The 24,970-nt window shown below is 42.0% G+C and overlaps 1 protein-coding gene across 3 annotated transcripts; it reads left to right on the top strand.

Annotated features, from left to right (window-relative positions):
- The first annotated feature begins 2,409 nt into the window (after positions 1–2,409).
- Positions 2,410–18,342, top strand: phldb2a (pleckstrin homology-like domain, family B, member 2a). Of its 3 annotated transcripts, none has more exons than XM_041051400.1 (17): positions 2,410–2,549; positions 5,007–5,130; positions 5,832–6,799; positions 6,908–7,135; positions 10,768–10,902; positions 11,064–11,201; positions 12,324–12,470; positions 13,332–13,442; positions 13,525–13,614; positions 13,781–13,918; positions 14,344–14,443; positions 15,176–15,374; positions 15,816–15,906; positions 16,020–16,166; positions 16,307–16,526; positions 16,707–16,792; positions 17,052–18,342. In XM_041051400.1, the coding sequence occupies exons 2-17, from the start codon at positions 5,076–5,078 to the stop codon at positions 17,190–17,192; spliced, it is 2,994 nt and encodes a 997-aa protein (XP_040907334.1). In that variant the 5' UTR covers positions 2,410–2,549; positions 5,007–5,075; the 3' UTR covers positions 17,193–18,342. The 3 variants fall into 3 exon arrangements, with proteins under 3 accessions (XP_040907334.1, XP_040907333.1, XP_040907332.1); XM_041051399.1 differs by having other exon boundaries at positions 6,908–7,240; positions 15,179–15,374; XM_041051398.1 differs by having other exon boundaries at positions 6,908–7,240.
- Positions 18,343–24,970: the final 6,628 nt, after the last annotated feature.

The raw sequence follows: 24,970 nt of genomic DNA, 5'->3' as shown, positions 1-24,970 counted from the left end.
CCAGAAAGCAATGTGCAGATGGACTTTCTGCTGTCTAACCTCTTAATCATTCCAGGTTACAGAACTAACCAAACATGCTGTTTTATTTGAGAATGCATGAAATTGTCTCCAAGGAGTTGCCTCCCACTTACCTCAGCAAAAACTGTATCTTTCACTGCTATTGCACCCTTCCATACACAGCACAATGCTACAAGGCCAATTTTATCATTTCTTCGTCTTTTTTTTTTTTAGTTTGTTTTGTTTTGTGAGAACTGGGCAGCACAACAGGCACCTCAGGTTTTATGTGGATCAGTAGGCATGAGACCAGCATGCACCTGGGAGGATCTGTGGTTATTTACTGGGTCTGTGGAGTTTCAGAGTCACCACAAGCCTTGATTTCTTTGTCCTGTTGTGTGTTTGCTTGCAGAGGTTAAATAAGCCATGAGAAAACCACAGAAGGTCTGTGTGGACGATGGATTCAAGTTCCAAATGTGACACTGCCCAAAGGTCCCTGCACAAACCGCCTACATTACGCCACAGTCACATAATTACAGGCTCAGTGGCAAAACAAAGAACCAAACATCTTGTTTTGCGGTTTCTAGAGAACCATGATCCAATTTTCTAATTAAACTGAATTTGGTTATCTAGATAAACCCTCAGTTTTCATCTCAGCCCTCAGTTCTCAATTTTTTGGGACTTTGCACAACTGTAAAAATTAGATCACAACAGACACACAATGATGAGAATATCACAAAGTTCTTCTCTCTGGAAAGGAAAGTCAGATAAATAAGAGAGAACAAAGTGAAAGATGATCTGATGAGGCCAAAGTTCAGATTGAATAAAACAAACAAACAAAAATGATCCACGTCTCACACCAAAACTTGCCTATTGACTTTAGCGTCTCGTGACTGGGGGGAGACACAGAGTTTTCATGCTGTGACTCAGACCTCCCGACGATTACCAGAGTTGATCATATACCCACTACCACAATCTGACACCAATTTTTCCTCCATCGCTCTCCCCTCTTCCCTACTTTTTCCACGGTTTAATGTTGGTGTGTTAACATTAAAACATATTTTTTAAGCAGCTTTGGACAGGAAGTGGAGTAACATTCCAGCCCTCTATGACAATTAAAGTTTTGTGCTGGCAATAAATTTAAAATGTCCCAGTTTTCAAATGAGACCCTCCTGGGATTTATAGGTGTCATTTTATTTTCCTGAAACTGTAAAGAACGTATGAGAGAGAGAGAGAGAGAGAGAGAGAGAGAGAGAGAGAGAGAGAGAGAGAGAGAGAGAGACAGACTTGTTAGCGTGTGTGTGCATACGTGTGTGAGTGTGTGTTTTTATGACAAAGACCCCAGCTCTGTGTCTGGAAGTAATCATCTGGTCCAGGCTGCCATCCACAGCCCCCTCCCTATGACGTAATTGGAGTTTTTTTTGCATGAAGGTTCAAGATTTTGTAAGTGGGGAAATCAAGGGATTTTTCCAGAGTAACTTTTCATTCATTCTACTCTCTGAACTTGCTGCTTCAGTTTTCACATTTTATTTACTTGTGACATAGCAAGATGTTAATGGTGCGATCAGTTGAAAAAAAAAAATTAGATTAAACAATGATCAGATCAATAGATATGTTCCTTGGCACTGACTGTAAGGGTTTTTTTTTTTGTTTGTTTGTTTTTACTCTTTTCCCTCGCAGTTAAGGGGGGGAGTGAGGTTGGCTCTCTTTCAAACACAGCGATGGATGGGGCCTCCTCCCACCTCCACATACTGCTGAAACAACAATCTAAGAGTCAACTTTTTTTTCACAACTTTGAGGCCTAAAGCCTGCTCTTGCTTCTCCTTCTATAGAAAACACACATTGTGGGAAGACGAACAGCAATTAAAAAAAAAAAAAAAAGTCTAGTTTTCCTGTGAAAAAATTGATCAGACCGCCAGAACACTGTTGGCACTGAGAGGGTAGGTCTGGTTTAATGAGGGAGCAAGAAACTGGAAATTAGACAAAGTCACATGACAAGTACAGATTGGCAGTAATTCACTCAAACCCTTTGCTGGAAAATGACAATGATAACATGATACTGTGGCTTATTGATTATTTAGAGGTCAAAGGTCAGAATCAGAGACAGGAAAGGAAAGAAAAACAAACCTCTGGAGCTGGAAGGGATTAAACACACTGTTTTAAAATACGTATAAGCTAAGAGGCTGATAATGCTTCTTTCAGTCCTTTTGTTTCCTTGACTCTTCTGCTTCTTTACATAACAGCAGTTCTTCACCTAACCAGAGAGGGGCAGCAGCCGCTCCTGGTGCTGAAAAGTAAACACACACACACACACACACACACACACACCCACTCTGGGACCTGGGGAGGAGGACAGATTGAGCAGAGGGCTGAGGTGGGTGGGGAGATGGAGGGGTCTCCTGCCTGATCCTTTGTCATGGGAAGACTTTACTCTGCAGTTTCAGACGGAGGGAACGGACTTCAGCTTCAACTCCAACAACAACAACATCAGACACATGCCAAAAAACAGAAAACAACCACCGGCACAACTATGTGACTGGGAACAGAAAGCAAAGGTCAGTCGCTTTACTTTTACGCTCAAGTCGATTTCAGCCAGGTCCTATATTTCCCGGTCGATACAAACGGTGATGCTCCGGAAAATAACATATCACGGCTGCATTTGGTTTAACTTACAGCACAGACTTTACTGCAGCTGTTAGGTTTTAGGTATAAGCGCATTGTTTATCACATACTACTGAATTAAATACACTGATGTTGACAAATGCAACATAAACATAACCCAAAAAAAAAAGACTTGAATTGACTTATGCCTTTCTGTAACTCGTGCAAATGTAAATGTGTCCAAGCTGTTGCACAAGAAATGTGCAAAAAGTCAAGAGACTGAATTTGAAGCTGTCTGAAGCTGGCTGCGTTAAAAGGCTTGAAGGATGGTGATTTTTCCACACATGGTGTTTGTCCTCTCCATTGACTTAACGTTAATGGAAACAAAACCATTGGGGGAAAAAAGTGGATGAGAGCCAACAGTGGTTATCAGCAAGTCTTCAAACAGTTGATGACAACAGCATGTGAATGTTTGTGTGTAGAGTATGTGTATGAATATATATGAGGTTTAAAAACAGCAAAACCCAGACATCACCCTGTTGTAGCTTCTCTGTTGTGAATATTTGCTTCTTGTCTTTGTCTTTATATCACTGTAAACTGAATATAGAGCTTTGGACAGTTAGGCCGATAAAAGGAGACATGGGCTCTGGAAAACTGGAACAGGGCTTTTTCCACTCAGAGGTTTACATACCAAACGAGTAATAGAGAAAGTAATCAGAAGATCAAATAATCAAATTGATCTTCCTTTTCAGACCACTTTGATTTCCCATCTGATTTTTCTTTTCTTTTCTTTTCATGGAAATAAACTGTTTTCTTCTGGACAGTGTGTGAGACTTGTAAGGCAGCAGCAGTTTGAGAGTTTTGTGCGACGTGAGAATGTTTATCTGCAGTGTTACCACACATTAGATGAAACTCCAACTTATCAGTGGCCATTCCTTAGATTGTTTAAGTCTCCATGTGTGTTTATGATCCACACTACCCTGCTGGCTTGTAGTCTGGGTGATGCAGTAAAAACTTTTGCTCCTGACATGAGCCTGGGGGTTTTTTTTCCACCCTTTTTTCAGGAGGTCTGGAGAATGAACTCCTGCTGATTGATTGTGTGACTGTGTAAAAGGATACCCTACTTCCTGTAGGCCCTCTCTCCAGACAGCATAACCAGAAAATCTTGGATCACCATCTCTGTCTTTCTCTCTCTCTGTGTGTGTGTGTGTGTGTGTGTGTGTGTGTGTGTGTGTGTGTGTGTGTGTGTGCTGTCTGTGGATTCAGGAAACTGTAACGTCTGACTTTTAAAATCCCTATGTTGTATCAGTGGAACCAATAATATCATCATTCAGTGTGATCTTTCTGAATTATGGCCCTAAGCATGGGGACCTGAAGAAGCATTTCTCAGTTTTATTTGATGTATTTATTTCTTTTTAGCTTTCTTTTTTTTTCCTAAGGGAGAGACGAAGACTGTCTTTTTTTTTTGCTGTTGGATGCTCAAAATCTTCACTGGAAAAACTGGGGCTTGAAGACTGCTAGCTCTATTTTTATAATCAGTCATTCTATTAATTATTTTTTTGATGTGTTGATAAATCATGTACTCAATTAAATGTCAATAATATGTCCTCTTAAGTTACCAGAGTCCAAAATTATGACTTAAGATTGTTCGTGTAGTCGGAACAAGGACTGAAATTGTGAAGCTGTGACCTGCAATTTTTTGGCATTTTACTATTCACTAATGTTTGTTTGGTCTTGTTGTTTAAAACTGTAATCAATCTTCTGTAAAGGGACTGATAATTCAGCATGAGCTGCAGGACATCTGAGATCCTCAAGCAGTCCCTGTCCAGATTTACCCAGCCTGAACCTCTATCTTTGGCTGCTGCTTCAATAAGTCTGAGTCTCTGAGGGAATACTTCTGAGGACTGGTTATGAGTTTGGGGCTAAAAGTTCGATTAAGACGCAGAGTCCTGCTTTTCAGGCTGGGTTTTTATTGGTCAACACTGAACCAGACATAAAAAAAAACTTTCCTCAGTATCTGTTTTCTTACTTAGTCTTTTGGAAAGTTTTTTTCCCTGCCATTTAAATATGCACATTTGAAATATCTGCTTGAATTGAGGCGTTGTTGTATCAAGTTTTGAAGGATAAGTTTAGCGGACCACAAGGCATGGATTCAACTTCCTGTGATGTCTTCATAGCATTTGTTTCTGGATTGAATGATGCTACTGTGTGATATTGCTGGCGTACTAGAGCAGGGTGTTAGGAAGGAAAGTTGAACTCATTGTTACATACAGTATTTATTTGTATTCCAGTGGGTAAAATTAGGATGAATCTGTTTCACATGAGGTAAAACTCTTGATGACACTGTTAAACACAAGATGTAGCAGCCTTTTTTGTGTTTATATTGATTCTCTTCTCTTTCTTCTTCTCAGGGAACAAAGCACATAGGGTCCAGCTGAATCCTGTATCCTCAGCCTGAAACAGAGAAGGAGGTCAGTGTGATGAACAGCATGCTTCCTCAGAGGAGTGCGGTCGCCGCACTGGGCTACAGCTCGGGTAAGACAACATTGAAGAACATTTGTGTTGATATCGATACAATATTTTTTTCAGCAGTGACTCTTCAAGTAATCTACAATCATAGATTATATACTGAACATTCAATATTTAATTACATGTCCCTTAAGATTTAAATTAAATCTAAAGAACCAGTCAGCTGAATGACAATAATCAAGATCGTTTTAGTTGGCTAACATCATGTAAGTTGGAGTCTAAGTCTGTTTATTGAGTTATCTGGATAACTTTCCTTAATCTGGAAGTCAGAACAGCTCTGCTGAAAAAAGCAGTCCATTTTTCAAGACTTTAAGGGCCTCTGGGTTTTAGTCATCAGAGTCACTCAGATGCCCATGACTCAGGGCACCGTCCTCGTTCTGCTTGCTAAGATATTTGGGTGTCCTTAGGCTTTTTTTTTTTTTTTACAGTCGAGACTGTTTTGCATTCTGGCTTGTCTTGGTCCACCAGCATTCTTCCATTTTTAGAAGAAACTTAACCACTGATTGAGCCAGTGTTTGTATTGGGCTCAGAACTGTATGAGCGTACATTCTTCACTGGTTTCCCCCCCCTTACTCAGCACATGTGTGATAGCACTTCTCTTAGCTGAGCTGGTGCTTATTAAAGAGGTTACATTAAACCTGTGTGTGTGTTACATAGTCCGAAAAGAGACAGGATGTCATGCTCGGTCAACTTTCTCTTTTCTACAGACTGTGTGAAGACTGAGCACAGCAGCAGTGGCTCGGTGGGCGGGACGTTGCTGAGAGGCTCCCGCTCTAAGGCAGAGTTACAGGAACTGATGGAGACGCTGCAGCGCAGGAAGAGTGCTCTGGAGGCCAGCCTGAGGGCAGCTGAGTGCAGCCGCAAGTACCTCAGTGTGCCCTCACCTGGTGGACCCCAATCCACCAGGACCCTGTCCATCCTCAGCAATAGCGATCGACCTCTGTCTGCCTCTAGAAACTTCTCCTACATGACAAGCAGCAGCGTGCCTCCATCACCTCGCCAGGGCGATCGCCAGCTGAGCCCTAACGGCTTCGTCCGTCACTCCCACTCTCGCCACCAGTCACAAAACAGTTTGCTCCTCTTAAATGCAGCGGATGGAAGCCCTCTGCTCTCCTCTTACGGGGAGCCCCTACCTCGTTCTCCAAGGGTCAAAAGTGGAGCAGCCAGCATGCCATCGAGCCCTCGGATGGGCCGCAGACTCTACTCTCAGGGCAAAGCTGGAGGAGACTCCCGGCAGAGGAAATACTCCACTGGGTCCCTCAACAGCCTGGGGATGCACAGCCGTTCTCTGCCGCGGCTTCACAACACAGCAGACCCCCCTGCTCTGTCGCTCCCGTCACGCCACTCAGTGGGTTCCCACAGAGGAGTGGGCTCAGCAGGGGCGCGACGCAGTCTCTCTTCCCTGGAGCAGCCGCCAGATGTTACAGTACCAGCCAGCATGCCCAGCACTCCCAGGAGGGCCAGTTTGGCCTCTCTAAGCTCTCTGGGTGTAGAGATCGACGGGACAGGCTTAGATTTGGGCTTTGGAGAGAGGAGGTTGTCCTTTGGGAAGGGCGGGTTGGGTCCGGGACAGAGAGTGGGAAGCATCAGCTCTTTGAATGGCAAAGAGGAACTGAGAGACTACCACCAGCATCAGAGAGATGAGCGACTCAGGGAGCAGAAAGTGCAGAGACTGGTGAGTTTCTTTTTGAACAGCTTATTGACACCTTGTTTGACCTTGTTTGAAAACAGTAAAATAACTCAAACATTGTTAAATGAATAATTATGAATCCCTGGTCTGCAGGAATGCCAGCGTTTAGAGACCATCCTGAACCTGTGCACTGAGTTGGGTCAGGCAGAGAGAGAGCCAGCAGGTTCAGCTGTTTCTGATCTGCAGAAGATCAATAAGGAGCTGGAGAAGCTGCAGGTGTCAGACGATGAGTCGGTGTTCTCGGACTCTCCCAGCAGCACTGCTCCAGAGGGTTGCTTTGGGCCCAAAGCCAGAGACTTCCAGCTCTCTGATGAGCAGCAGGTTAGTCAGCGTCAGCAGAGCGGCTACAGAGAGGCCAGGTCCCACTCACCAGCTATCAGCCTGAACAGCAGTGCCCCCTCACCCTCCACCCACCATAGAGTCAAAGTAAGTTTCACTAAATTCAATCTTATCGACAGATCCTCATAAACATCAGGCCAAGAGGGTGAAATTGAATAGTGACAATTTATAAAGAGGGTAATTAAACTAAATCTCTACCAAAAAATGTGATGGAAGGAATTTGTTAGAATTGGGTCAATGTATGTTTTTAAGTGGTTTGTGTGTTTTCATTTCAAGTATTATGCAAGTTGCTAAACTCTGAATACAAAGACTAATCAGTAAAATCAATTGCTAGGACACTAGGACACTGGAATGTGTGTCCTAGTAGTATTTAGTAGTATACTACACTAGGTATAGTGTGGTAGTATAGATTACAGTCTGTATTTTGGAAATTGTCTTGGTAATTCCTTTATTCTTTCTTAATTTAAAAATATTCATAAATGGATATCTGATCCATGGGTATGTTGTTTTAATTTTGCTAGACACGGTTAAACCTGCGTCTGGCTGTAGAACGTAAAGTTTCTGATTAGGATGAATCAGCTGGACTGAACTTTTTGATGTAAGTGACGACTCTGACGAGTCTATCCACATCCTGTCTATCTCTTATTTGCTGTCCCTGTCCTCTCCTTAACTTCTCTGAGTGAAGAGAGGACCAAGCTGTGGTGAGGACCAGTGGGTCACACCCCTCCTGTGGGATGAAGTTTATCAGACTGCTGGTCGCTTGTTTATCTTTGTTTGTTTACCTATTGTAATACCAGGGTAAATTCTTTCCATCTCCAGGTCAATTTGCATTTCCCTTTGCACATTTCCACAGAACGTCATTTTAAAATCCAGGGGAGATTACAAAGTTTCCAGAGAAGTGTGTCAGTATGCGAACTGTGGGGGGGAAAAAAATATGTTTGAGGTGTCTAGAACGCTTACAACTTATATATTGGTGCAGACATTTATTTTCCCTGTATTTTAAGGATCAACCATTTGGGTTGAAGGGGTTATTGTGATCTGCAAAACATAATCATCCTACACACACGATGATGAATTTTGTCTTATACTTGGTTCAAACTGGGTTTGTCTAGATGAAAAGTGGAAACATGTGTACCATGAAGCTCTTTTGCAGCTCTGAGTCATACACTGACTGCACATCCATGGCATGATAGCTGCATATAGTGTGTGGCTTCCACAGTATTATTCAGCACATAAACTCTTGATTGAGGTAGATTCCCCAAAATCTCTGGGCTTTTTTTTTTTTTAAGTACTGTAAGTGTGTGCAGTCGGCAATTTGTAGATTTCCTGTTTATGTGGGTTGTTCAGACACATAAACAGGGAAATCACAGTTTGACAAAACCTCCTCGCAGCTTTGATGTTGCTACGTCTTATGTCTCATAAACTTTTTGAAAGCGTTACAGTGGGATGCCTTGCCACACGCACTGAGAAATGAATGAGCCTGTTTTATTTACAAATATAAAAACACCAAAAAATGTATTAAAAATTGCAAATCCAGTTTCCAGCCAACCAGCCTCCACTGCTGTCTCGGTCGTAGTGGCACTGAGTTACTGTCTCTGTAAAAATGCATCTTTTTCCCCCTCTAGAGCAGAAACAACCTAATGGTGTGTCTGGTTTTAATGAAGAAGTCCTGGTTTTCTTTCAGCACTCAACCATAGAAACTCTTCAAGGAGGTGGGGGCAGGAAATGACTTTATCCCACCGAGAATGAGTGCTCTTATGCGTATGCACGTGCACAACTGTGTGCGCGGGTGTGTGTATGTGTGAGTGGGAGACTGTTAGTGTAAATGCACGGCAAAGACGTGCGTTTTTCCAGATGTTTTGAACTTTATACTGAGGCTAAATGGATGGAAGATGTTTTGAAAATGTAAGACATCAACAGAAGTATCTAGCCAGTTGTTGTTATGTGAAAGATACAGTTTTCAAACATGCCCAGAGTTTATGGAAATGAGATTTCCTAGTTGAAGCTATCATTTCTGCAGTGTGTCAGTCGTGACAGAGGTTTACAGACTCCAAATACCCTCCGTCTCTTGCATTCCTCAGAGCTGTGCGCATAGGAAGAAAGAGAGCACACAGCCCATCTGGGAAACTATAAATCCTAGACCTGCTGGCCACATGAGTCTCTGAAAAATCCTCCTGACTCCTTTAAGGAAGAATACCTGATAATACAGGATCTGTTAGATTCATCCATGTATGATTATGAATGAATGGTTGTAGGATGTTGGTAGATGGTGCAAAACGTGGGAGAGCTTTGGCGTGACTGGCAGCGACTGGAGTGCAGTGATAGAGATTTCCATTACACCAAGTAGAAAAGAATCCTGTTGTCAGTGATCCAGCCACGGATGAGTTAGAACAGCAGCTGCTGTCATCTAATTCAACCAAAACTGATTCAACTGACTGGCAAATTATTTTAACAACACACAGTAATTTATACAAGTTTTTCATGTAATAAAAACTTTCTGTAACTTTTGATTGAACATACAATCACTAAAAAATGCTCCTGTAAATAAACTTTGTGATAGTGGTTTTTCAAACTTTAATGGTGGGGTGGTGAAAAAAAAAGATTTTTTTTAATCGCAATTATATTATGGACGATTATGTGTCGATTATTAAATTTCCAAAGATCGATTGGTAATACACTGCAGTGACTCTCCAGTTACTGGCTGTCATATAGGGCTTAACCACAAGGCGGAGCTGTTGACTAACAGTCTTAACAAAACACCCTGTAACAGAGCCAGCGAGCGAGCTTACTATGCTAGAGAGGCGAGAGGCGCGTGAAATGGTCGAAGAAAAACCATTAACCGGCAACCCACCAATCCATCCAGCTCCATCTGGGCTAAAAGCGAGTGTGTGGATGCATTTTGGTTTACACGGCAGGAGTTTTAAACACGTCGACAGGACGTACGTTGTCTGCAAACTTTGCCGCACTAAGCTACAGTACTGTGGTAATACTAGCAACATGAGGGCTCCAGGTTCGAACCCCGGTCTGTTTGCATGTGCTCCCTGTGCCTGCGTGGGTTTTCTCCGGGTACTCCGGGTTTCCTCCCACAATCCCAAAAATATGCACATTAGGTTAACTGGCTACTCTACATTGCCCTTAAATGAGTGTGTGCGTGTGTAGCTATCTGTCTTTGCGTGTCGGCCCTGCGACTGACTGGCGACCAGTCCACGGTGTACGCCGCCTCTCGCCCGTAGTCAGCCGGGGATAGGCTTCAGCTCCGCCGCGGCCCTGACGGATCAAGAGGTGTAGGGAACAGATGGATGGATGGATGAGGGCTCACATGTCGCGCTTTTTTCCAGAGGAGGCTGCCTGGGCTAAAGGCAACCGCCCCTCAGCCTGTCATTCCACCGAATCAACGTACTCTCCACGAGGTGACAACAAGTAGTTGTGTAATTCATCAGCTGATATTTTTAAAGGTGCAATACGTTTATGGTTTATTTTGGGTTACTGTTGTCAAATGGAAACTCGAATCGAATCAGGAAATTGGACCGATTAACCACCCCTACTTAGATGTATGTGAATTTTAAGTCTCCTGTAGAACCAGGCATTTATGTGCGTTTCTGATGTCATTACAGGTCTTGGAGAATGTGCAGCTGAAACAGGAAGTAACACACATAGAGGAAGAGAGGATTCAAGTTCTGAACAACATAGAGGAGCTGGAGCAGAAGATCAAAGACCTGGACAACCAGATGGAGGAGTCTGTCCGAGAGGTAGACACCACAGCCCGGCGTATAAACACAACTGGCACCTGATCAGCCAGACAGTGTTTGTTCTTATCTGCTGTCAGATAAACTGATGTTGATTCTTGATAACTTAAGAACTTATGAATGCAGAGGCAGGTTTTTTACTCTGTTCCTGATGTTTCCTGCAGATGGAGGTGGAGTGTGCTCTCCTGGAAGGGGAACAGGAGTCCGAGATGGGCCAGCTGCAGAGGGAGAAGGAGCTTCTGGACCAACTCAAGGAAAAGATGCATAGTATTGAGAAGACAAGCCACACTGAGAAGTCACAGGTAAGCAATTTGTAAAATGGTCAAAAAATGACAAGGTATGAATACATTTTAGTACCAGGCAGACAAAGCCAGCAATCTGAGATGACAGTGCATCTTTAGTAGTTTGTCCGTCATGAGGAATTTAGCACGTTGAATTAGGGGAATGCTGTGATCAAGACACAGGGCCTCTGATACTAAAGCCACAGTTCATGCAAAGTCTCAGAAATCAGTTCAGTTAAATCACAGCTTCCCCTAAAATGGATTTGTTTAAAACCAAACGGATTATTTCTCCTAAAGGAAATGCTTCAAACGCCAGACCGAGGGCTTTTATCACTGATTGGAGTGGCATCTTAGAACGCCTTCTCATAGATACTTAGCATAACTAAAAATGTCCAAATATCCAACAGAAAACAAAGAGCTAAAACATAAATACTCTCAAATATCCAAACAAATTGATAGAGTGTGTTTAGACCTGTTATTTGACTTCCTTTGTAGCAGTGCTGCTCTGATATGTAACCAAGGACAATACGTGGTGGTTCATTCTGTATTCTCCAGAACTAGCTCATGTTAGCGCCAAGACTCAAAGAAAAATATCTCAGGTCTCATTTTTCACCTCATCTTTCTACCCAGTTTGTTTTTTTTTTCACCTCCATTATCCTTCTCGACCTTGTTCTCTGTAATCCTGGATCCCTTCCTTTACACCTTGTCTTGCAACATGTCATTCTTGTTATTCACGACTTCTGTTTGAGCCCTGGTATCACTTAGAAGGGGCCCAAATTGTTACCATGTGTAAAAAAAAAAAAATGTTAGCACATCTGACTCCAATTTGGAAAACTAAAATTACTTGAAATCTCACGCTGCTAGGAAAGACATGAAGTTTAACACTTATATTGTTGAAAAGAGAATCTATTTAATGTCAGAGAAGATGATCAGTCAAATGCTTAACTTCTGAATGTCAATTAGCATTAAACACTGAAAAGTCCATAACATTTTACCCTGATGGCTTTCTGTATTTATTAAAAGTTATATTTAACTCCTTATGCCCAAAGTAGCTCTAGTTCTTAAACAGTGTATCCTCATCTGCTCGTGGCCTTCGGCTTTGTAATTGAGGTATTGTGTGTGTGTGTCTGTGGTGTTTCCCAGGAAGCAAAGGAGCAGACAAAAAGTCTGGAAGATTTGGAGTTTCAGAAGCTGGAGAGAGAAATCAATCAGGACGAGGAAAAAGAGAATCAGAGCCAAGAGCTGCTGCGAGAGATCGCGGAGTGTCAGCGTCTTACTGTCACACGCAAGGTACAGAGAGTGAGGCTTTGTGAATGTGCACGTGTAACACACACAGTTAGTGCTGGCATCAGTCAAAAATGTCTAATTATCAGCCACAAGTATCTACAGTACAAATACTACTATGGATATTTTTTTAGATCATTACAACAGAATGTACCTAAACAGTATCCAATAAAGTAACCAAACCAGATTTTGACGAGATCTGAAATGTGTGCTGTCTGAAGGCCAAAAAGAGCAATAAAAAATAAACTGGAACGGGAACACCAAACAAGCCTTTCAGCAAGTGAGGAGTCTGACAAGCCACTAAGCCGACCACCTGTGAACCAGACCCCAACACCTTTGCCAAAAATCTCAGCAATTTCTATGCCCGATTTGATAGCTCTCATATCTCAGCAGCGTGTGAGAGCCTCTTGGACTCTGTGCCCTTTCATGAGTTGGACTATGAGTCCCTCCTAACAAAACAGGATGTCTGTCTCCAGATTACCAGGTGTAAACCCAAAAAGGCAAAACTCCTAAGTTACTTCTATCTGTAGTTTCAGTAACACAAGCAAAAAAACAGTAGTTTTTAATAGTTTTAATACTATTTGAAAATAAAATTTTAATGTTACAGTTTGCAGCAATTAGACAGTAATGGGATTGTAGTTTGAGTTTGAGCACATCACAATAAAACTATAAAAACAAGTACCAATACACTGTAAATCTTTTAAAAGGTTTTTTCCTGTCTCCCTTGCTCTTATTCACTCTGCTGGTGCTTCACAAGAAAACACCTCTGCTGTATCTGTTAATATAACCACACAAAGTTTTTCATACTTTGTGAAAGTTGCCAAATATTGTGTAGTGATACCATGTATTTTTTTTTCCCCCTCATAGGAAAGACTTATGACACTGAAGAAACAGTCCTCACAGATTACCTTACAGGCTCAGCAAGAAAGAGAGAATTTCCAGAAAGAGAAAAACAATTTGCTGGTCATGCTCCAGAAGGTAAGAAAATTCTTTGCATGCTGAAATGATAAATATTTAATTAACATTTACATGAAGATCCTGATGATCGTGATATCTGCAGGAGAGAGAAAAACTGGTATCTTTGGAAGGAAAGTATGCAGAGTTGTCTGAGGGGCAGACCTTCACTAACATCCCTACAGCCATCAAAGAGGTAGGAGTTACAGTTACATAAATACTTTATATGTCCATTAGCAGAGTTGTCCTGTCTTTAAATCAAGTACCTCACACAGTGGAGGGGCCAAAGTGTCAGTGTCTCTGAGGAGGAATCGTGTTATTTTTATCCTTTGTGATTCCTCTGATTTCTGTGATCACTGCAGCACTTGCACTCTCTGAAGGAAAGGAGAAGAAGCAGCAAAGAAAACTCCTCCCACCCGAGTGACAGCCTACCTCATAAGAGGAGCCAGCAGCTCCCCACCTCTTACGGCAGATCTCTGGGACGCACGCTTCCTCCCAAGGTTGTTGGATATTGTAGGATTGAGCTGGATGTTTCAGATCTGATAAAACATGTTTCTAAAGGTGTTTTTATTGGTCTTTAAAGAACTATTAGTATTTTGTGGTATTATATATAAAACATACTGTAATGCGATGGTAGAGGCCTTACATCAAGAATAACTCAGATTTTAAAAGCTGGCTCTTGAGATATTTGAATAAAGTTTCATTCTGATCCTGGACTGCAGATGAGGGGATTTCGTTGCCCTGCATCTAAAAACATTTGAGCTTTCTGTCCCCAGAGGATGATCCACCCAAACAGGAATTCTCAGTTAGTCTTGAAACACCCATCTATCTCATGAAGCACTTTGCGACTGAGAAAAGTTTGTAGTTGTGTAAAGGCTGCAGAGCCTGGTCTTGACCACCACGTGTGCTGCTTTGTCCTCCTCAGGCTCACCTGCCTCTGTCCCAAAGCTCCAGCTGTGGCAGCGTCATCCCACAAGGCTTCAGCTTCTCCACCCGGGACCTGAACACCCGGCGCCTGCCCAAGAGTGAGTCAGAGTATCAGATTGTCTCATGTCGTCTTCATCCAATCTGTACAGTGTGACCAGCTTTAAACCACAGGCTATATGCATGAATCAGGAGAGGAGAGGAAATACTGTGGCACTGCACAAAGTAAGCTACATTTAGTCCAAATCTGATATCAGGGACTAAATGTTAACAGAAGAGCTACAATTTGTACAAGATAGGAATTTTTGATTTTGAGGCAAAATTACTAGTTTTCACAGCATGCTCAAAACATGAACACATGCAAAGTGTCTCTATTGGAAATAGCGGTACGTATAATCCTCAGTTTATGAACTCTGTATCTTTAATTTGATGAGAAATTAGATTTTTTTTCTTTCTTTTTCTTTTTTTTTTACCAGAATTTATCACTCAAGAAAAGCATGTTGTTAAATACTCTAGCAACAAGTTTAATAATACAGTTTATGATATGTGTTTTGTACATAATCACAAATCATCTGAACTATTTAACCAATTAACTTTTTTACATCATGTTGATTCAAGTTAAATGCCTTTATCTTTCTCTAGCTTGATGAATCACTGTTACTTGGCCCAGTTCCTGCAAACAAATAAAAGAAAACTATGATTACAAGATGCTATCTCGCTTGGCCAAATAGTTAATGAATTGCAGCTCTGTTGTTGTGACTTGGTACGTACACATTAGATCATGCACGCTGAGGGTATTTCCATTTTGTTGCTGTAATATTTTCTTCCGTCAGCAGGCAACAGCCAGGCGCACGTGAACGAAGACAGACAGAGAAGAAGTGATTTTTGCAGCAGGATGGTGTCTGAGCCCAACGTGTTCCTGGACTCCTTCTCATACCCGGACAACAGCCAGGCCTCAGATACCGTCAGCGTGGACAGCTCTGACAGCCTGGAGACCAGCTTCTCCGCCTGCTCCCCTGACAACATCTCCAGGTAAGAGACGAGCCACGAGGACGCACAGATGAGAGGTCGCGTTGAAGAGTTTAGACAGAGCAAATATGAGTGAATCAGATGATAGAGGAAGTGGTACTTTTTGAAAAGATGCTAGAGCATAAATGCTGCAGGAGACATTTAGGAGAGATGTTCTGAAAAACAAACAGAAAGAGGAAATGCCTTTGGCTTTTTGAAGAGGCTGTAATGCTTTTGTGTCAGATGAGAGAAACAAATCCACATGATATTTTACTGTTCTTCCTCTTTCTCACTCAGACAGTTACAAACACATGAGCAAATTCAGTCACGCCCTTTGTGATGGTGTCCGTCAGTCCTTAACTAAAATCTATATTTTCATTTTATGTGTATATGTTTATTTGCATGTTTTATTGCAGAGTGTCTTCGTCCCTTGTTTGACAACTCGTGTTTTCCATTTTCCATCAGTGCTAGTACCTCCAACATGGCGAAGATTGAGGAGATGGAGCGTTTACTCCGAGAGGCCCAGGCTGAGAAGCAGAGACTCCTCGAGCATCGGGTAATGAGTCCAACCTAACCGAAACTCACTGTGTATAGATATATATACATATATATACAGTAGATGTGTGTGTTTTACAATGGATGTAATTTACTCATATGTGACATGTGCAGGAGCGTGAGATGGAGATGCGCAGACAGGCTCTGGAGGAGGAGCGACGGAGAAGAGAGGAACTAGAGAAACGACTGCAGGAGGAAACAAGCAGAAGACAGAAACTTGTAGAGAGAGAAGTGAAGCTCAGGGAGAAACAAAGATCACAGGTATTTAGAGTAACTGGCAATCAGAGGTTCAAATCCTGAATCCCTTTTTTTTTTTCATTGTTAGCTTCATGTAAATACTTTTTTGAACAAAGCTGCGTACGTTTACATCTATAGTCTAATTTCATTGCTTGTTTCCATAGTCCCGGCTGTTGACACGCTACCTCCCTGTAAGGAAAGACGACTTTGATCTTCACGGCCACATTGAGGCAGCAGGACACAACCCAGATGCCTGCTTCCATCTGGCCATCACTGATAAAACCTGTCGAGGCTTCCTGGTCAAAATGGGCGGCAAGATAAAGACCTGGAAGAAACGCTGGTTCGTCTTCGACCAGAATCGCAGGACTCTCACCTACTATGCAGGTGAGCGAGCCTCTTCCTTTCTCTTTTCCGTTGAAAACGAGCAGTTTAAAAAATGTGAGACAAAGTTACTGCGAGCATGATGTCATTTTGAAGCTGTGCCAGGAGACTTCGGATGCCGAGGATGTGCTTTGATCACGGTGTTGTCAGTCCACAAACAGTTCTGTTTATATTCTGCTGCAGACAAACATGAGACCAAGATGAAAGGAGTCATTTACTTCCAAGCCATAGAGGAGGTGTACTATGACCATTTAAAGAACGCGCACAAAGTAAGTCAGTTCAACCTCATGTGTGTTGCGTGTCTGTGATTTTCAGCATGGGGCATCATCCACGCATTCACCCTTTTTCTTTTTTTTTTTCTTTTTTTTTTTGTTAAACACTGTTGACATCTGTTTGTCTTCTGCTTCTCTCCCTCCATTTTGTCTTTCTCCCTCCCACACGGGCATCACCTCATTCCTCCCCCCACCCACCTTTACTCTCTATTCTTTCACATTTTTCCTCAAAATCACGTTCACTCGCGAAACCAAGAGCCCCAACCCCTCGCTGACCTTCAGTGTGAAGACCCACGATCGGGTGTACTACATGGTGGCTCCTTCCCCCGAGGCCATGCGTATCTGGATGGATGTTATTGTAACAGGTGCTGAAGGACACATGCATTTCATGGTGTAACTGATCCCAACAGATCAGGGCCCACGCCACTAAATTAGTTTTTTTTTTTTTTGTGAGAAGATTTACGCCTCTCTGCTCATATCAACGTAACAACAAACATGTTGCGTTGAGCTGAGATAGATGTTCATCAGGTCAACAAAAAACATGAACTTCTGTTTACACTTGTAGTATTTTTAGCTGACAAGGACAACTCATGCTCAGAAGCACACTTTAACATGTAATCACGTATAACAAATGAAAAGAATTGATATACAGGTTTCATAATTAAGCTATGTAGTTATTTTTTTAATATGTTTATGTGCTGTGAGTGGATGAAGCACCACTAAATCAATTTAGCTGTTACATCTTCCAACTTGCTCCTTCCTTTTAATGTCATGTTTAGCCTAGTTATTTTTTAGTTTTTATTCAGATAAAACTTTATCAGGGCAGCTTTTAAATGATCGGAAACTCAACATCTGCCAAACTGTGGAAGTGATGCGGTACTGATACACTGATGCTGCTTCTCTATAACAGATGCATATCAGTCAAACTGTGGCCTTTTGTAATTTACTCATCCCACATTCAAACCAAAGTTTATCTTGTAGATCCACCTCTGTTACTTTTCTTCACTTCTCTCTATTTCCTATTTGACTCCACTTTCTCAAAGCTTCTATGTCTTAGACTGAAATTAATTTCCTTAGAACACCAGTGGGTCTGTATCAGTGGGTCACAACTTCCCAGCCATGTTTTCCCAGATAAAATCACCTCCTCTGTGTATGTGGTTCCAAAATGCACATTTTTATGTTTACTCAGATTCATTATTTCTATATTGTCACTTATATTGCAGTGTAATTAGTGTGAGTATTATTTCACATTTTTAACTCAAGCATTTTGATTGCTGCTGCCAGACTACCAGCATAAGCTGTTCTTGTCTGCTTTTTTTTTTTAAAGCAGGGCTGAATGTCCGCCATTAGTATTCCTTCAAACTAGATACATTGCTCCTTGCATTACTTTCATTCCAGCTAGCCTTGACCTGTGCTTTTCTTCACATATGCAAACTTAATTCGTGAAGGAGAGCTTATTATAGGCACTTTTTTTTTACACTTAATTATTATGAATTATTTGTAATTTTATAAGTATTCTACTCATTAAAGTAGAAAATTTTCCCATATCACAATTGTACTGTGTTTCATACCTGCCACTGTGCAACCAGCTCTCTTTGTCTATAGTAGACGCCGCTGGCCTGATAAGATGAGGCCATGTTGTGCGGCAGTGATGCTGCATGTACTGCATCAGCCACATGTTCCTCTACACTAAAGCATTTCATTATGTTATTTCGCCAGCAGAGGTCCTCAGTGCAGAGGGATTGCACTGGAATGATGTAATGCTCTGGCTGGCTGGTCCATACTCGCTAGAATAAATGAGCTGTTACTGAAAGAATAGAGCCTCAGTGATGTTTATAAATGCTTATATGTCAAATATGTGCATTTATAGACACATCTATGTCAAGCTTAAGATTTGCTTTTTGAAAGCAAAACAGAAATCATCATGTACAGGATCTTGAACGCAAAATTATTTTTAGAATTTTGTTTAATATGTGTTATAAAATCCATATATATGTATATGATTTGTATATTCATTGACTATTTGCAACAGTCTGATTGTATTTGATAGTGAAAGATCACTTGAACACCGAGTGACCAGCTGTTGGTTCACAGATTGCAGGTCGCTCGCTGTTTGTCTTGAGCTGGTTCAGTGTTGGTTGACTCATTCGTGCAGATCAGGCTGCAGAGCCGACAGTGTTGCAGATGAGTTGTTGCCTTTGCTCGATGCTTCTACACAAGCCTTGAAACCAAACAAAGTGCCACATTGATATATGTTTTGAGAACATTTGATACTGTTTTGTATATGAACACGTTTTTAGTTGACGCTATTCCACAGGTTTTTATACTCGACGTGTGTCACGAATAAATAATTTGGATCATGAATCATATCTCTGGAATGTTATGGTTACTTATTTTGTATGCGGAACAATCACAGGGCTGTAAAAACTGGATTGTGTTAAACAGTGGGGGATAAGTGAGCTCTGTCTTTGCTGTAGCACTAAAATGGAGCTTTTTAAATCCCAACATGGCAAGATAGTGTTTTCCCATGGATATTGAGTACCATATCATTATTTCTACACTGTTGTGAGGTATCACCATGGGAATCGATGGCCTTATTATATAGGGCTGCACAATGCCCCTGTCGTGCAGTGTAACTAGATATTTTCATCAAACCTCTTAAAGGAGTTTACCTTTTATTTTTGGATTTATAGAGGTCAGTATCACCATTGTTGTGCCATTTTGCGCTGATTCACCTGGATAGTATCTGAAGTGTCTCAGAAACTCAACACTATAGACAGTGTGGTGCAGAAGAAGTAAGAGGTGTAAATGTCCACATCAGTTCTTTTTTTTTTTTTTTAAGACAATATGTTGGTAAATTGTTTTACAGACAGAAAATCCAGCATTTTAATTTCACTTGCGGAGAAAGTATTCAGATCCTGTAGAAACACTCAGAAATACTCCCTTACAAGTTTTAGTCCTGTATTGAAAAATTTCAAAATTAGCTGTAAGTGAAAGTATGGAATTATAATCACGAAAATGCACCTAAAGTATTAAAAGTAAATTCACCTATCATGCAGAAAAAAATTGCCCCTAGTGAAGAACAGCAAATTGTTGTATTTGATAAACTGGAACCATCACCTAATTTATGAATCAACTTATTGTTTCAGCTGTACTTGAATATATTGTTGAGTAGTTCTATTTATGGCAAAGCATCATCTTTTATCAGTCTTAATCTGCTAAGTAACTAGTACGGTAACTGAAGCCATTAGATAAATGTAATGGAGTAAAAAAGTACAATATTCCCCTTTGAAACGTAGTAGGGTAGTATAAAATAGTAAAATAGAAGATGGAAATATTCAAGTAAAGTACAAGCACCTCAAAACTGTACTGAACAAATATACTTAGTTACATTACATTATACTTAGTTTTTCTGCTTTACTGTTTCAGCCTAGATAAATGCAAATACAATATATTCTTTTAAACTGATAACAGTAAATAAAATATGTCTTAAAATAATAGTGAAGCATAGTTATGACACACAAAAATGTTACACCTCAATAATTCAGTTTAAAACTGTGTATGAAGTAATCACTGGGTGTCTTATTAGCATGTATACCGTGCATGTGCTCATTAAGGCACTCATGATTCTAAACTCCTCCTCCGGACACTCACAGCCTTTCATTGGTTGACCTAGTAGGGTTGGCATGGAAACACAGAATGAAGCATGCTAAATTAGGTTCTAAAGAGGCACATATCTCTGCAGAGGCAGAAGCAGACATAAACACATACAGATCATAGAAAGCCAGGGTGGCCTCAGTGCATTATGGGTGCTTAAAGACAGTGCAGCTATGTTTGCAGGGAAACTCACAAACAGTGGTACTATGAGACTGATTATGCAATGGAACTCCAAAGTTTATTCCAACGTGTTCCCTGGTTGTACTTTACTCAAGGCTGTTGTCACTACCACTTACACTGTAAGCATGAAATCTACATTGCCAGGGAATCATGTGAATGGATGTTGACAAAAGGCAGCATTCACTGAGTATGTCTGTTTCAGTTTCCTCTGTAAAACTGCGGAAATCATATTCATACCAGGAGTTTCTTGTAATGGAGAGCATAATGTAATTTATCACACTGTGGCACAATGTGAGCCCTCATAACAGGCTTGATCTTTGCTCTAACAGGCATGATTATAAGTCGACATGCCGTTTAAGCCAATTTTTTAATGTTTTAACTCCAGCACGCAGGTGTTGCCAAGAAGCAACCATGTGTTGTGTCAGAGCCTCAGGGGCAAACTGTTCTTTTCCCAGGGAGATGGTTTTACCCTCTGTTGTCTGCATCAGCACCTGATGTGGTGAAATCCTCGTGTTTTTCTCTTGCAAATGATGGTCTTCTCTTCTCAGCTTGCAGCCTCTGGCTTCCCAAAGTAAACAGAGGTCTTTTTGTGTCACCTCCGCAATGCTTTTTTTGTAACCAAAAAAAAAAAAATTATCCTTTGTCCTTTTACTTCTTATTCTTAACACACTAGACTCCCCTTATCATCATGCCCCATGACTCAGATCAGCTTCCCATCCTTAACCTGAGGTTTTACTCTCACCATTAGTAGCTGTAAGAGTTGCTTTTCAACATTTTCTGCCGTTATGCAACATTGTGCATAGTCTTTATAGTTCACCCCAGCCTTTTGTTAAAAAAAAATTATCTGCATTTTGTTCTCTTTCGAAAATGATGTCAAGCTTATACTAAATGTCCAAATCAAATGATTCACTCAAGTCCGAGGGGAATTATTCAGCAGATCCATTGGGCGCGTTTCACACTAAGAATAGCAATGACACACATTCCCAAACCCTTTTCCTGATAATAAGGTATGCATGTTAAGCGTTGTCCCTTGCAGCTGATTGGCCGGGCACTGCTGACATTCATGTGCTCGCTATTCAGGTCAGTGAGCTTGAAGTGTGGGTGATGCTGGAATGATGCTCCTATGAGGGCACACTGAACCCAGGCTGTAGTAAGATGTTGGCCCTCTGTGGATGATTTGTTAGTAAAAATATAAACTGTCATTTCTCTTCTCTCTGATCTTTAACTTTTCTGTAGATGGCAGAGTTATGTAATGTCCTTCCACTTAAAATTAACTCAAGAGCGGATGTATTCCTGCTTAAGTGCTCACATTTCTTATCTGCAAACTGCCACAGTATGTAATGCAGGATATAATTCACAACTTGAACAGATCTCATCTTGCTCAAGTACTCATATTGTTTTATTGATTAAATAGGAAACAGAACAACATAGATGAGACTATACACAGAGATATTGTTCTCATCTTATAGTATAAGTGGGATAAGGTTAAGGATGTGCCAGTGTATGACCTGGAGATCTCATCTCTTCATCCTCAGTGCCATTCATAATGGCTGCTGCCGCCTGTCCATTTCACTGGAAGGAGTGATTTCCACCCCTCCTCCCTCAAACCACAGTCTCTCCCATAGTTCACAGTGAGATCTGATTGAGTTACATATGAGCAGGCGGACACAAGGGCGCTGTACAGTTCAACATCTTGTGCAAAAATTAATGGCACGTTTTCTGCTACATACATCCAGAGATAGGTGTGGAATGTAAATTTGGTTGTTGCATTTATTTATAGAGCTCCTGCTGTTCTTCTCCTGACGTGAATAAAAGGTAAAGGGCCCGGTTGTTATCAAAGATACTTTCTGGAAAGAAAAGACAGAAAAGATTTGACGGTTCCTACAAAAAGTGGGAGTAACAAAAGTTAAAAGTACTGTAGAAAAGACTGAATAAATTCTGAAAGTCTGTAGGAAAAGCACCCTTAGCAAGGCACTCGCCCATGTTGTGTGTGTGTGACTGTGTTCCCAGAAGACCTTTTATCTTGCTTATCCTTAGTTACCGATGCTGCTGTGTGTTCAGATGTGACCCTGAACCTTTCCTGAGTGCATGTCCAGTTGGCTCAGCACCAAAGAGCCAGGCTTGTTGCTTCGGCTCCCTGTGGAGATGTTTTGTGCTTGAGTGCTGTCAGCCTCCTTGACTCTGTTACTGTTGCTTATGGTGTAGTGAAGCCAAGAGATGACAGAGAGACGAGCCAAGAATTACAATATAGAAACATGAATAAAAAAGGGTGGTCATGTTGTTACATTGGAAAAAAAAAATTGCAGTCGAAGCCATGATCTGTATCCTTGATTGATTCAGTCAGTTGTTTTATTTTCTTATCTGGGTGCTGCCTCCTGCAACTGCAGGTTTAGTACCAGCCCTGCGGACAGGAACCTTGGACACAGGTATCTTGGTGCGAGGGGGTTCTTTAGCTTGAGGGATTTGGGAGGCAGTGTGAGACTGTGCGCCGTGCTTCACAGGGATCTTTGAGTCACGCGGTAAACTGGTGAGGACTTTCGGCTGAAGAGGCTGCTGACTCTCCTCCTGGGTGTGTTTTAAGGTGGGCACATTAGCCTCAACATCAATGATTTTATCTTTGCTCCCAGTGTCATGTGAGTTGAAATGAGGCCTCTCTTCTTCTAGCACAGGAGTAGGTGGGTCTCTGCTTGCTTCATCGTCTACATGTTGGTTGTCCCGGACAGGTGGCTTCCCTGCTCTGCCCCCTCCAACTACGGGTATTTTGCTGAGCCCTGATGCCTTTCCTTGTGGTGTCCTCCTTTCTTTTGAGGGGCCCTGTAGACTTGTTCGTGACTCACCATGCAGTTCTTCTGTCTTGGATGTCCCAGTCTCGGCCCCGTGGGCACCTGTGCTACTTAGACCATCTACTGATGCCTGTCCACTTCCTCTCACCTTAGCAGAGGCTGGGGTTTCACTCGACCAAGGTGCAGGGGCAGAAGGAAGAGAAGTAACAGGGCAAGGGGCAGGGGCAGGGGTTGGCACAGGAGGGGCTTTAGTTTGAGGAACTGGTATTTGAGCAGGAGCAGGAGGATCTTTAGATACAGAAACTAGGCTACAGGGAGGCGCAGGAGGGCCTTTAGATACAGAAACTGGGATTTGAGCAGGGGTAGGCGGCCCTTTAGATACAGAAACAGGGATCTGACCAAGTGCAGGAGACTCTTTACATACAGAAACAGGGATCTGACAAAGGGAAGAGAGCTCTTTAGATACAGAAACAGGGATCTGATCAAGTGCAGGAGGCTCTTTAGATACAGAAACTGGGATCTGAGCAGGGGGATCTTTAGATGCAGAAATTGGGATTTGAGCAGGGGCAGGGGGAGCTTTAACTTGAGAGACTGGGATCTGACCCAGAGCAGGAGGTGTTGGGGATGCTGTAGAAACAACAGCATGAGTGGTAGGGGCTGGAGTCGGTGTGGTAGCAGGGGGTGTCTTATCTAAAGAAACTGGTGCGGGAGCAGGCTTAGGCGTGGGAGGAATCTTATCTAAAGAAGTTGATGATGGAGTTGGTACAGATGCAGGGCTTGGTTGGGTTTTAATTGTGGCAGTCGGGGTAGAGGAAGGACATATATCTGGAACAGTGACAAGGGAGGGAGGGGTCTTATTTAAGTCCATTGGACTAGATGTGAGTGGAGGCTTGGAGAGGGCCGCAGAGGCTGAGCCTGTGGTTGTAGTTGATTTGGGAACTGTTGTCATCGTGGAGGGAATAACTGGTGCAGGAGAGGAAGGTTTGGTTCTAACAGTACAGGTTGATGATACTGTCACTGGGACTTTAGGTTCTCCTACAGCTGAACTTAGAGAAGGTTTGTAGGAAGTGGAAGTTTGCAAATTCAAACTGGTCGCTGAATCCAATTGAGCAGATGGAGGTTGGGTAAAAGCAACAGGGGTGGGAGGACTATATGTTACTGGTGGAGGTTTAGCTGATGCAGGAGGTGGAGTAGCTACAGGGGTAGGTTTACTTACTGAATCAATAACTGGAGGAGGTGCTGCAATCTCTGAAGCCAATTTGCTAGCCGTTGAGGTAAGAGTTGGGCTAACTGAGGGAGCCTTGACTATGGTGGCTGGGGTGTTCGGAGGAGCTGTGGTAGTAGCAGAGGTGGAGCTCAGTGCGGATTTAGTTGTTATCAAAGAGGAAGACATAATCGGAGCCGAAAGACTTGTTAACGTTACAGGGGTAGTTGAAAGTTTCGTTGCAGTGGGCGTGGGAGTCGAATTAATTTTTATGCTTGCAGAGGTTTCAGTAGAGTCCGAGCTCAGTTTGACTGAGGGAGTTGTCAAAGTGGAAGATTTGGTCAATGTCGT

This window comes from Toxotes jaculatrix, chromosome 12 (genome assembly GCF_017976425.1).
Source record: "Toxotes jaculatrix isolate fToxJac2 chromosome 12, fToxJac2.pri, whole genome shotgun sequence".
Taxonomy (NCBI): Eukaryota; Metazoa; Chordata; class Actinopteri; family Toxotidae; genus Toxotes; species Toxotes jaculatrix.
This window is presented reverse-complemented; position numbering and strand designations above follow the sequence as displayed.

Excerpts from the sequence above, each read along its gene's own strand:
- phldb2a (XM_041051398.1), top strand. The coding sequence starts at position 5,076 with ATGAACAGCATGCTTCCTCAGAGGAGTGCGGTCGCCGCACTGGGCTAC. Across the intron at positions 11,202-12,323 it reads GCCACACTGAGAAGTCACAG|GAAGCAAAGGAGCAGACAAA; the intron begins GTAAGCAATTTG and ends GGTGTTTCCCAG. Across the intron at positions 16,527-16,706 it reads GACTCTCACCTACTATGCAG|ACAAACATGAGACCAAGATG; the intron begins GTGAGCGAGCCT and ends ATTCTGCTGCAG.